This window comes from Amblyraja radiata, chromosome 33 (genome assembly GCF_010909765.2).
Source record: "Amblyraja radiata isolate CabotCenter1 chromosome 33, sAmbRad1.1.pri, whole genome shotgun sequence".
In the NCBI taxonomy this organism is placed as follows: domain Eukaryota; kingdom Metazoa; phylum Chordata; class Chondrichthyes; order Rajiformes; family Rajidae; genus Amblyraja; species Amblyraja radiata.
In genome coordinates this window covers 20,344,862-20,357,129 of record NC_045988.1, presented here as the reverse complement: position 1 = coordinate 20,357,129, position 12,268 = coordinate 20,344,862, and the positions used below count along the sequence as shown (strand labels likewise).

The 12,268-nt window shown below is 47.2% G+C and overlaps 1 protein-coding gene across 10 annotated transcripts in view; it reads right to left on the bottom strand.

Moving 5' to 3' along the window:
• Positions 1 to 12,268, bottom strand: part of robo3 (roundabout guidance receptor 3) — a 503,574-nt gene that overhangs the window by 34,600 nt on the left and 456,706 nt on the right. For 6 of the 10 annotated variants that reach the window (XM_033049834.1, XM_033049838.1, XM_033049828.1 and 3 more), the window contains 6 exons: positions 11,337 to 11,360; positions 8,559 to 8,601; positions 8,309 to 8,457; positions 5,550 to 5,828; positions 2,372 to 2,507; positions 1,016 to 1,258 (listed from right to left, as the gene is read on the bottom strand). In XM_033049834.1, coding sequence (XP_032905725.1) covers positions 1,016 to 1,258; positions 2,372 to 2,507; positions 5,550 to 5,828; positions 8,309 to 8,457; positions 8,559 to 8,601; positions 11,337 to 11,360 — 874 coding nt within the window. The remainder of the gene's footprint in view (positions 1 to 1,015; positions 1,259 to 2,371; positions 2,508 to 5,549; positions 5,829 to 8,308; positions 8,458 to 8,558; positions 8,602 to 11,336; positions 11,361 to 12,268) is intronic. The other 4 variants (XM_033049829.1, XM_033049836.1, XM_033049837.1 and 1 more) reach the window with 4 other exon arrangements.

Below are 12,268 nucleotides of genomic sequence, written 5' to 3'. Positions count from 1 at the left end.
GGTACGGACAGCACCCGTAGTCGGGTTCGAACCCGGGTCCCCGGCGCTGCAAGCGCTGTAAGGCAGCAACTCTACTGCTGCGCCACCCTGCCGCCATTTGCAAAGCAATTTATTTTTGGAAGAGAAGCGCGTCCATTTTTTATTGACCCACCCATCCACGTCCTATCCACAAGAAAAGTACAGAGGTGAATTGTTTTAACTAACAATGATGTGGCTCAGGTTCAAAATAGCGCTCCTATTGTAATAAATATGCCCCATCGAAGCCTTATCAAAGACAGAGGTTTAACGTAGCAATCCAAAGGAGGAGGGATTGAGAGGCAGGAAGAGGTTTAGGGAGGGAATGATAGAGTTTGTTGCTTTGATGACTTAAGACACTACTGTCAATGGCGGAGTGTTGTAAACTAGGAATGTGCAAGAGGTCAGAGGTGATCGAGGACAGAGATACCAATGTAAAACATTGACAGAAGTACCAATATTAGTCCATCAATTACTTTCTGCTATTTCCTAATATTTTTTCCCCGATATCCTCACTGCTGTGTTTGCTGTTGCTGCAGTTTATAAATACAGGTCCATCACCGATTTTCCAGCACCTTTGGTTCCAGAGCCTTCCCGGACTATCCGTTTTGCTGGACCATCAGAGGTCGCGACCTCCAAGAGATGAACGGTATTCGAACAGACCATTTCGGCCACTGGGGAAGGGGCTGAGATACCAGCCAGCCAAAGCAGGCTATGTGAACAGATCTGCCAGCTCCGGCCGGGCTGGACTTCCAGAGACCCGGCTGCAGGGGGCAAAGTCGTCCCGCTAATCAGAGGTCCAGCCGTGGAAGTCCTAATGAGGTTGAGATCAGCCGCTTCACATGGCCCAGGCGCCGCATTGTCGAGGGACTTCCGGGGGAGGGGGGATTGCGAGTGGTACCTCTCGTAATTCTGTCCCGGTTAAAGAAGGTGCCAGACCATCAGTTGCCGGAGAATCAGTGGTGGACCTGTGCAATAACCAGTCCGCAAACATGCTCACCGATGTAAATGTGGAATCTCAAACTGATGAAGCCTTGGGATATCCTCAGTCACGCCGTGCCCTGATGAACGCGCTTCCTCTCGAGGCGATGGTGTTAGTGTCGCTGTGGACTGTTGCCCGTAGGAGGTGGCCGGCGATGATGCCTCTCCTCGAGGGGGCGGAGGGGGACCTTCCTCCTCACTCGCCCCCTCCACCAAGTAGGTTCTCTCAGGGAGTGGGGGACACCAGTCATCAACACCAGGGCTTTAAATGGAAAATATGAATACACCTTACTCTCAACAAAGAGGTGTAAGTTACATAGGCGACGGAGTAGGTCATTCGGCCCTTCGAGCCAGTACCGCCATTCAATGTGACCATGGCTGATCATCCACAATCAGTACCCCGTTCCTGCTTTCTCCCCATATCGCTTGATTCCATTAGCCCTCAGAGCTATATCTAACACTCTCTTGAATACATCAATATCTTGAATTCATCCAATATCTTAACATGGAACATAGAACAGTACAGCACAGGAATGGGCCCTTCGGCCCAGCATCTGTGTCAAATATGATACCAGCTTAAATTAATCTCATCTGCCTGTGCATATCCATCAATCATTCACAACAGTTGAGTTGCTGCCTTACAGCACCAGAGACCCGGGTTCGATCCTGACTGTGGGTGCATGTCTGTACGGAGTTTGTGCGTTCTCCCTGTGACTTGCATGGGTTTTCTCCGGGACCTCCCGTTTCCTTCCACACCTCAAAGACGTACAGGTTTGGAGGCTAATTGGTTTGGTATCATTGTAAATTGTCCCTCGTGTGTGTAGGATAGTGTAAGTGTGCGAGTACAACTGGTCAGCAGATAGTCGATGGGTTGAAGGGCCTGTTTCTGCGCTGCATCTCCAAACTAATAGCCATGTATTCTCTCCAGTTCCTACCACTTGCTAACACACTGGATGGGATTTACTGTGGCAAATTTGCTTACTAACCCTTGGGAGAGAACTGGGTTATTTGAAACAAACCCATGTGGTCACAGGGAGGACTTACAACCACTATACAGACGACAGAAGAGATAGACAGAAAATGCTGGAGTAACTCAGTGGGTCAGGCAGTATCTCTGGAGAAAAGGAATAGGTGACGTTTCGGGTCAAACGCCTTCCTCTGAGAGGATCTCTTCTTCATAAGGGATGGGATTGGTACTGTGAGGCAGCAGCTCGAACAAATGCACCACTGTGCCGCCTAATCTGAATGAGGCCTGCCTTGTGCTTTAAACAGGCATCAGAACATCCTGGAATTTTCAGGCTGAGAGGGAAAATATCTTAGCCTGCACAGGCTTTTGTCTAACACTTGAGTAGATCGACAGTGAACACTCGCATACCCGTACTCCAGCTCCTCGTCATCATCGTAGGAGTCTATATCCACGCTGGGTGGTGGCGGTGGCAGCAAGTCTGTCCAGTTCAGAGGTGTGGCCTTCACTGACTTGGCATTCAGTTTCTGCTTGCCGGTTTTCCCACCTGTGGCAATGAGAACGGAGATATTTGGTTGATTGATTCATTGATATTTTATGATCACATGTGGCATGTCACAGTGAAATTCTTTGCTTTACATACCGCACGCAAAATAGGCAGAGGGTCGCCATGTCTAGGGCGGTGACAAAGTTACAAGTGTTCAATATGGTCCCCAATGGCCCCTCTTTGTTTTTGGTGCCCCCCCCCCCCCCATGTCTGGACCCTCTTTCGTCTCGGCGGCGGGTCCTTGACCAACCACCGGCACCCACCGCTGGCCCGTCCGTCATCCAATAGGTATATGTTCAGTTTAGTTCAGAGATACAGCACGTAAAACAGGCCCTTCAGCCCACCGAGTCCATACTGACCAGCGATCCCCGCACTCCACACTAACACACACTAGGGACAAATTTACATTTTATACCAAGCCAATTAGCCTCCAAACCTGTACGTCTGTGGAGTGTGGGAGGAAACCGGTGCTTCTGGGGAAAACCCACACAGGTCACGGGGAGAACGTACAAACTCCGTACAGACAGCACCCATGATCAGGATCGAATCCGGGTCCCTGGTGCTGTGAGGCAGCAACGTTACAGATACACCACTGTGCCACCGTGTATACAGGCTGTATCTTTCAGCAATCACTGCCCAATTGACTATGGCGTGGATTTGTCAGATTCCTATACATTATCCCCGCTGCACCTTCAGAAATGAATTTCGCTGCACGTTTACACTTTGCACACGTGACAATAAAAACACCATTGAACCAGTGAACCATTGAATCCTTCAGGTGAACTGGATCAGTGGACCCTTTGGGGTGAGACACCAAAAGATAATTGACCCCCTATTCAGGTGGATTTCAAAGAGTCCTGATTCTTGCACCGTGCGAGTAAGTGTTTCCTTCTGACTGACCAATGCTATTGATTAACCAGTCATCTCATTACTGTTTGTGGCAAGTCATCGCTGAAGGATGACGGCTGTGTTTATGAGATCATTCATTCACCGCAATAAATCATCACATTGATCATTTTCAGATATTTCAGTGACATGGTGAGATTCACTCGAAATGAATAATATTATTCAGCAAAACACGTTATCTCTTACATCTTAGCATTAGTTCATTTTCACCCCTTCTCCTTCATGGACACAGACCTGTCTTGATCTATTGGCCACCTTACCCAAGTAGTTATTCCTCTTTAGTTTAGTTTAGTTTAGCTAAGTTGAAAGATACAGTGTGGAAACAGGCCCTTTGGCCCGCCGAGTCTGTACCGACCAGTGATCTCCTTACACTAGTTCTATCCTAGACACCAGGGAAAATTTACAGCAGCCAATTAAGCTACACACCTGCACATCTTTGGTATGTGGGAGGAAACCGCAGCCGGCTCCAACGGCTCCTAACCCTTGATTTAATGACCAAGGCATGGGCGGAAATCCTGGGGGGGGGACAAGCTTTGAGAGGTGGGGGACGATCCCCCCATGTTATGTAATCCGGACTTTAACAGATGCTTTCTAAGGGCTGCATCGAGGCGATCGAGGCTCCCGATGTTGAAGCCCCCGCCGGCCGATGAAAGGCCCCGTGAATAAGATACAGGAGCAGAACTAGGCCGTTCGGCCTATCGAGTCTGCTCAGCCATTCAAACATGGCTGATGTTTTTGAGATATGGAGTAAAGGTCAACCATGGAGTGAGGACAGAACAGGCTTGATGGGCTGAATGAGCTGATCTGTTTCTCCCCTGCTCTATTTGACTATCAATTTGGGTCTGCAGTAGGTGGTGGAGCGGTTGAGTTGCTGCCTTACGGTGCCAGAGACTTGGGTTTGATCCAGATTACGGGTGCTGTCTGTGCGGGGTTTTTATGTTCTCCCCATTACCTACGTGTGGATTCGCCAGGAAGGTCTGGTTTCCTCCCACACTCCAAAGATGTACGGGTTTGTAGTCTAATTGGCTTGGTATAAATGTAAATTGTCCCAAGTGTGTAGGATAGTGTTAATGTGCGGAGATTGCTGGTCAGCGCGGACCGAAGGGCCTGTTTCCGCGCTGTATCTACTAAACTAAACTAAACTAAACAGGCAGTGGTAGGATTCCTGTGTCACTCTGGTTTGGGAAGGTCCAAGGAAAAAGAGACTTGGCTTGATGGAAAATGAACTGCATTGCATGCTGACCAGGATTCCTGCTTCACGATTTGCTGGGCCCTGATCTCCACCAATATGCTGCACATCATGAGCAAACCAAAATGGACTGGGAAACCACGAAGTCTCACCAATCTTGTATCCCTTTGTCTTTTAACTGGTTTCCAACTTGGTTCACTGTCCAGGGCCTCCTCCATTGTCAGACTGAGGCCAAATGCAAATTGGCAAAACAGCACTTCATATTTTGCTTTGTCAGCTTACACCCCAGAGGTATGAATATTGATTTCTCTAACTAGTCATCATACTAGTTTCAATACTGTCCTGTTGAGTTTCACTGTCTGTATAACTCGTTATCACCCACTCCACTGCCAACAATGGACCATTGTGGCCACCACCTTTCCTTGATCATTGTTGCTTTTTTGCATATCTTTCATTCATTTGTTCTATTTTCTTTTGATATCTCTCTTTTCCCTTTCCCTTGATTCTCAGTCGGAGAAGGGCCTCGACCCGAAACGTCACCTATTCCTATTCCAGAGGTGCTGCCTGGCCCGCTGAGTAAATCCAGCTTTTGTGTCTATCTTTGGTTCAAAGCAAATCGATAGAGTTGCTGCCTTACAGCGCTTGCAGCAACGCAGACCCTGGTTCAATCCCGACTACGGGTGCTGTCTGTACGGAGTTTGTACATTCTCCCTGTGACCGCGTGGGTTTTCTCCGAGACCTTCGGTTTCCTCCCACACTCCAAGGATGTGGAGGTTTGTAGGTAAATTGGCTTGGTAAATGTAAAAAATTGTCTCTAGTGTGTGTAGGATAATGTTGATATGTGGGGATCGCTGGTCTGCGTGGGCCGAAGGGCCTGTTTCCGCGCTGTATCTCTAAACTAAACCAAACAAATATGGCAACATTCTGCCAATTGTCAAACAGCTCACCGGCTTCTTGTCGGCCGCGCTCGGGCTGGGAATACTGGGTGTTGGAAGGTCCAGGCTGGGCACCCCAGTGTCCATTGACAGGGTCTGCTGTGTACTGGTTCTGGACTCCGAGGGGCACCACGGGAGTGCTTGCGTAGAGCGTGGTCTGCTGATTCGGGAAAGCCCCATTGAACGTGCGCAACTCGTCACTGGCGGTGTCGATGGTGCTGTAGATGGGCCCGTCAGACGTAATTGTGCCAAACTTTTCCGTCTGAGCAATGTAGTTGGAAATACCGGCATCTGGATTGAGGCACAGAAGGGAATAAAACAAGTCGTGATGGTTGTAATGTTGCCTGGGGGAACTGCTGACAACGTAGCAGGAATCAGCAATCTACTGAGTAGGAAGGAACTGGACGTGCTGGTTTACACCGAAGATAGACACACAATGCTGGAGCAACTCAGTGGGACAGGAATAGATGACGTTTCGGGTCGAAGTCTGAAGAAGGGTCTCGACCCGAAACGCCACCCATTCCATCTCTCCAGAGATGCTGCTTGTCCTGCTGTGTTACTCCAGCATTTTGTCACAATCAATTGACTTGGGAATTCTTCACGTGAATATCTTAACATAACTGGGACTATTGGAGGGACCCACTGGGTTACTCGAAGATTTCGGGGTTCAGGCAAAGATGATTTCTTGGGGTGACAAGATACATTTCCGGACAATCCCATCTGAAGTTGGGACCTTAATAATGAGCCAGAGTACATGGGAATATGAAAGGCTGGCACTGTGTTGTGATGGCACAGGTTAATGGCTGCCATTGCATAACCATAGCATTCTCATCCCATTATCCCAAAGTTGGGTGACACAGTGGGGCAGCTGGCAGAGTCACTGTCTCATAGCGCCAGAGACCGGTGTTCGATCCTGAGCTCGGGTGCTGCCTGGGTGGAGTTTGCACATTCTCCCCCTGACTCCATGTTCTCCCTGTGACATGAGTAAGATATCAACAGGCACTAGCACAACCTTGGTTTGTGCTTTCTGACCAGTGCAGGGGAGCGGCAGTGGCAGGGGACTGTCTGTCATGATGTCCTATCACCCATTTACAGGACAAACTCACCGATGCAATGGAGGACGAGGGTCAGAGTTTGCTATAATGGCTTGAGCTGAGTTTGAGTTTAGTTTATTGTCACGTGTACAGAAGCACGGTGAAAAGATTTAGTTGTGTGCTAACCAGTCAGTGCAAAGGCAATACCAGCCTGATCTCCCGTTGCTCAGCACTTCAACTCCCCCTCCCATTCCAAATCCAACCTTTCTGTCCTGGGCCTCCTCCGTGGTCAGAGTGAGGACCACTGGAAATTGGAGGAGCAGCACCTCATATTTCACTTTGACAGTTTGTACCCCAGCAGTATGAACATTGACTTCTCTAATTTCAGGTAGTCCTTACTGTCTCCTCCCCTTCTCAGCTCTCCCTCTAGCCCTCTGACTCCTCCTCTTCCTTTCTTCTTCCCGCCCCACCATCACATCGGTCTGAAGAAGGGTTTTGGCCCAAAACGTTGCCTATTTCCTTCGCTCCATAGATGCTGCCTCACCCGCTGAGTTTCTCCAGCATTTTTGTCTACAGTGGAAAGGCAATACTTTATTACAATCACGCCTTCCACAGCGTACAGATACATGATAAAGGGAATTAAATGAATAAAGTTTAGTGCAAGATAAAGTCCAGTAAAGTCAAAGATAGTCCGAGGGTATCCAATGAGGTAGATAGTAGCTCAGGACCAGTTGTTGGTAGGACGGTTCAGTTACCTGATAACAGTTGAGAAGAAATTGTCCATGAATTTGGAAGTGTGCGTTTTCACACTTCTATACCTCTTGCCTGAAGGGGGGGGGGGGGGGGGGGGGGGGGGGGGGGAAGTTGGGGGAAGGTTGGTCGGAGTACTGTACATGAACGGAGCAGATGTAAGAAGGAGCAAGACTGAGCCCAACAGGGAGCTTTCTGCAACTGATTATATGTCATTGGTTTTGGTGTTATTAAATCAATATAAAAACATGAAATTAAATGTTATTGAGGGTGAGTGGGATTGTGTGAGGGTGAGGCATGATGTCTCCTCATCTTCTTTCTAAACATACGTCCTTTTAGTCTGAGGCTATGGCCTCTGGTCCAAGATTCTCCCACTAGAGAAACATCCTCTCCATGTCCATTCTATCTAGGCTTGAAGAAGTAACTTTCCATGTTGCTGCACTGCCTGTCGGGAACCGTGTCCATCCATCAAAAAGCCGTGACCACTGAAACACCCGATAGTCTCTATGAATGTGGCTTCTCCCACCCCCCAAGTGTGCTCACTCACACATCTCTGTAACGTGGGCCATTGCTTATGGGATATCATATTCAAAAGCTACACACATCTTTTAGTTTAGCTTAGTTTAGTTTAGAGATACAGCGCAGAAACAGGCCTTTCGGCCCATCGAGTCCATGCAGACCAGAGATCCCCGCACACAAACGATATCCTACACACATTAGGGACAATTTACATGTATACCAAGCCAATTAACCTACAAACCTGTACGTGTTTGGAATGTGGAAAGAAACCGACGATCTCGGAGAAAACCCACGCGGTCACGGGGAGAATGTACAAACTCCGTACAGACAGCACCCGTGTTCAGGATCAAACACGGGTCCCTGGCATTGTAAGTCAGCAACTCTACCACTGTGCCACTGTGCCACTGTGCCACCCTTAAATCTGTCTGCATCTGCAGACACTGTGCACAAACTCATCACCTCACTCACCATTGTAGAACCGTTCAGTGGCTTCGTGTTTTGCTATACAGGAGCTGGCAGAAGTTTCCTTTCCATTGCTGTTGTGCATCAGGTTGGAAGCTGGCCACGAGTCCGCCAGCCAGGGGTAGTTGGTGACATTTGCGTTCAGGATTCCTGGCCTGGGAGAATATTTCAGCAGGTGAATACCACAGCTCGGTGTCACAACTTAATAGCTACTGCTTGAATATTTTTTTTTTGGAATGAATTGATTCTAAATTACCTGCTATTGGTGATGCCTGCACCCTCAGCGGGTGGAAATGCTACTGCATGAAAGGAAAGACCAGTTAAACCGTTACAACATTCTTAAAGCGTGGTGAATACACACAACAGAAGGGTGAAAATACACCATCAAGTATACACGGGTTAGACTAATCCAGTGCAGAATGCAACATAATGCTGGCACCATTGTTCACCAGGGCAACTTCTAAGAAAGGCAAACCAAAAGTGACCATAAATCCATTCCCAATTTACAAAGGTCTGGGAATTTCCTATCTGATTTCCTGCTGATCAATGATAATTTGGGACTCTGCCTCCTCACACTAACAAAGAGCGCAGCATACTTGTGCCCGAGTTACAGGCTTATATGTTCAGATGTAACTGTGAAAATCTGCACTCATAGAGAAGACCAACACTTCAGTGCTGAACTTGTTTACTGTTGGATGAGATGTTAAACCGAGGCCCACTCGTCCTCCCACAAAATGTCCTGTCAAAGATCTTTTTGCACTATTTGAATAAAAGCAGAGCAATTCCTCCCAGTGTCCTGGGCGGGCATTCCTTATACCTCAACCAATGCCACTCAAGACATTTCTTCTCTCAGATGGTGGTGAATCTCTGAAATTCTCTGCCCCTGAGTGTGGTGGAGGTCAGATTGTTAAAAAAATGAGGACTTGAGGGTTATGGGGACCAGGCATAGTAGAGAGCAGCAAAGATCAGCCATCATCAGAGTGGAAGGTATGGCAGCCTTGTGGGGGTTAAGTGGCCTACTCCTCCTCCTCCTCCTCCTATGTTCTTGGGTTCTAAGATACACTATCAAAATGTGGTCATTTGATATTTGACTGTAAAGAGTTTTGCCAATTCTTATTACCAATGCCTGTTTCAATTTTCTAAAGGCACGTTAAAATATACAGCTCCAAATGTTCTGTGAATCTTTATAATGATAAAGGGATTAGTGGCAGAAGAAAGTAACTGTAGATGCTGGTTTACAAAAAAAGGACAAAAAGTGCTGGAGTAACTCAAGAGTCTGAAGTAGAGTCCGAAACATCGCCTAACCATGTTCTCCAGGGCTGCAGCCTGACCCCCTGAGTTACTCCAGCACGTTGTGTCTTTTTTTTAAAGGGGACTAGTTATTGCCCATTCTACCAACATGTGTTTCTGCACTGTCATCAGACACTGTCATCAGTCTTCCTCATGCTTGGGGATAGCCACAGGTCCAGTTGGGAACTCGGTGGAAAAAAAACATTCCGAATTTCCAGCTTTCTCCTCCCCTACTACAAACAGTCTGAAGAAGGGCCTTGACCCGAAATGTCACCTATCCATCCCCTCCACAGATGCAGCCTGACCCAACGAGTTACTCCAGAACTTTGTGTTTTCTCACATCTGTATTTTGTTGTGTCAAAAGCTAGTCAAGTCAAATGGACCACAGAGTCCAACGTTACACCTTGTACTGGTGTTGCATGCACTGGTGTGTTAGCCATTTGGAAGAAGACCATGGGCTGCCAACAAATCGATTCAGTTGGCAATTTGAGCCACGAGTGCAACCTATTTTCAGGTGCATGTTGTTGCCGGGTGTGGCTCCTAACAGGGCCAAAAGGTTGAACGTTACCTCGGGAAACAGTCTCGCTTTTGCCTGGGCTCTGAAGCCTCTAAGGACTGGGTGTGGGGCACAGACATGATGCAGCACTCAACAAACAAGTAGGGGTGCCAGGCACTAGTCATCTGCACCACAGTGTGCCTCTGGATAATATTTCATAAACATTGTCAAAAGAAATGCTGCACAGTCTGAATCTCCAATATTTGGTAGCTGGATCTGTTCCATATTTTTGAACCATCTATCTTTTAGGATTATTTTACCTAATAAAAATCACTAGATTTTCATTCTTTTGATGTTTTGATTGATCTATGTTAATTTATTTCCCTACTTTTTTCGCTCGCAGCGGTTCTTTGAAAGGAAAATCCATTTTATTGACCAGCTATCTGCTCAGTGCTGACAGACGACCATTTTGTCATCTGCCTTCCCGATAGCTCAATTCTCCCAGCATGCTCTTAACACAACAGCATGCTCTTATACACTGACTATAATTGATTGAAGAGCAACCTTGCAGAGAAATCATTTAATTTAAAATGACAGCCAGGAATTAGACTGCAGCTCTTTTAATAGGAATGCATTAAACTTCTGTGGTTGAGGTATTGTCTTTGCGTTTGTCGAAAAGAAAATACACCTGCATGCTCAAAACACAAGAAACGGCAGATTCTGGACACCTTTTTGTCTTCTTTTTACCTCTAGCCTTTGTCGCTTACTCCACCCATCTGCCAAACAAACCCCCCTCACCTGCATCTACCTTTGACCTGCCAGGCTTTGTCTGCCACAAAGGTAGACACAAAATGCTGGAGTAACTCAGCGGGTCAGGCAGCATCTCTGGACAAAATGGATAGGTGACGTTTCGAGTCGGGACCCTTGTTCAAACAGTCCTGCGCCAACTCTTTTCCAGCTTTCTCCTCCCCTACCACAATCAGTCTGAAGAAGGGCCTTGACCCGAAATGTCACCTATCCATCCCCTCCACAGGTGCAGCCTGACCCATTGAGTTACTCCAGCACTTTGTGTTTTACTCACATCTGTATTTTGTTGTGTCAAAAGTGGACTGCAGTTATTATTCTTGAGGAATATCATGACATTTGGAGCATTTTTTTGCTTTCCCTCACAATTGTGAACTTTGGAACTTAGACTACAAGGAAACAGTTCAAACTATGAGTGAACATGAAATGGCTGCATAACCATACCTGCTGGCGTGTACGCAAAGGAAGCTGTAAAGAGAAGAGGAGAGAAAGAGGATGGTCAGCAGATGGGATCAACACTGCAGAGGTCTCTGTGTAACCCAGCCCATCAAGTTATTTGGCCACATTCACAAGGGGAGATCAGAGCCTCCTTCAAATATATCCTCTGGCCTCTGAAGTGATGGGATAATGTCCTAATGCTATTGATTGAGTGAAGGCACAAGAATTTCGCAGATTTTGATTTAATAACTATTTTACCAAGTTTAAGCAAAGCAGGAGGTAATAATTAAAAAAATAATAATTGTTGACACTAGGAACTGCAGAGGCAGGTTAACTTTTAGACTCAAAGTGCTGAAGTAACTCAGCAGATCAGGCAGCATCCTTGGAGTAGGTATAGGTGACGTTTTGGTACTGGACCCTAAACCTATCATGTGCCAGGCTTTGTCCCACCTCCACCTCTCTTCCAGCTTTCTCCCCCCACCCCTCCACTACAACCAGCCTGAAGGAGGGTCTCAACGCGAAACGTCACCATTACATGTTCTCCAGAGGTGCTGCCTGCCCCGCTGAGTTACTCCAACACTTTGTGTGCTTTATTTTTTGCAACAAAGACTAAGGCAGTTCAAGGATTAACGTTACCAATGAAGAAGCAATGACATCTAATTCTGCTGATAATGTGTCTTTCATAATTGCTGACATCGGATTTTTTGGTGGGTTTTAACATGGAGCCACAGCTCCAGCTGTGCTGCACGCTGTGTTACAGAAGACTAGTGAATGGGTGAGTGCCTATCCTCTGTGTGTGTAGATTCAGCTGCGGTGTTAGAGGCATCCTGGGGAGCAAAGTCTCTTTCATTCCAGCAAGTGAATGTTAGTCATAGATAGAAACATAGAAAATAGGTGCAGGAGTAGGCCATTCAGCCCCTCGAGGACCACCATTCAAT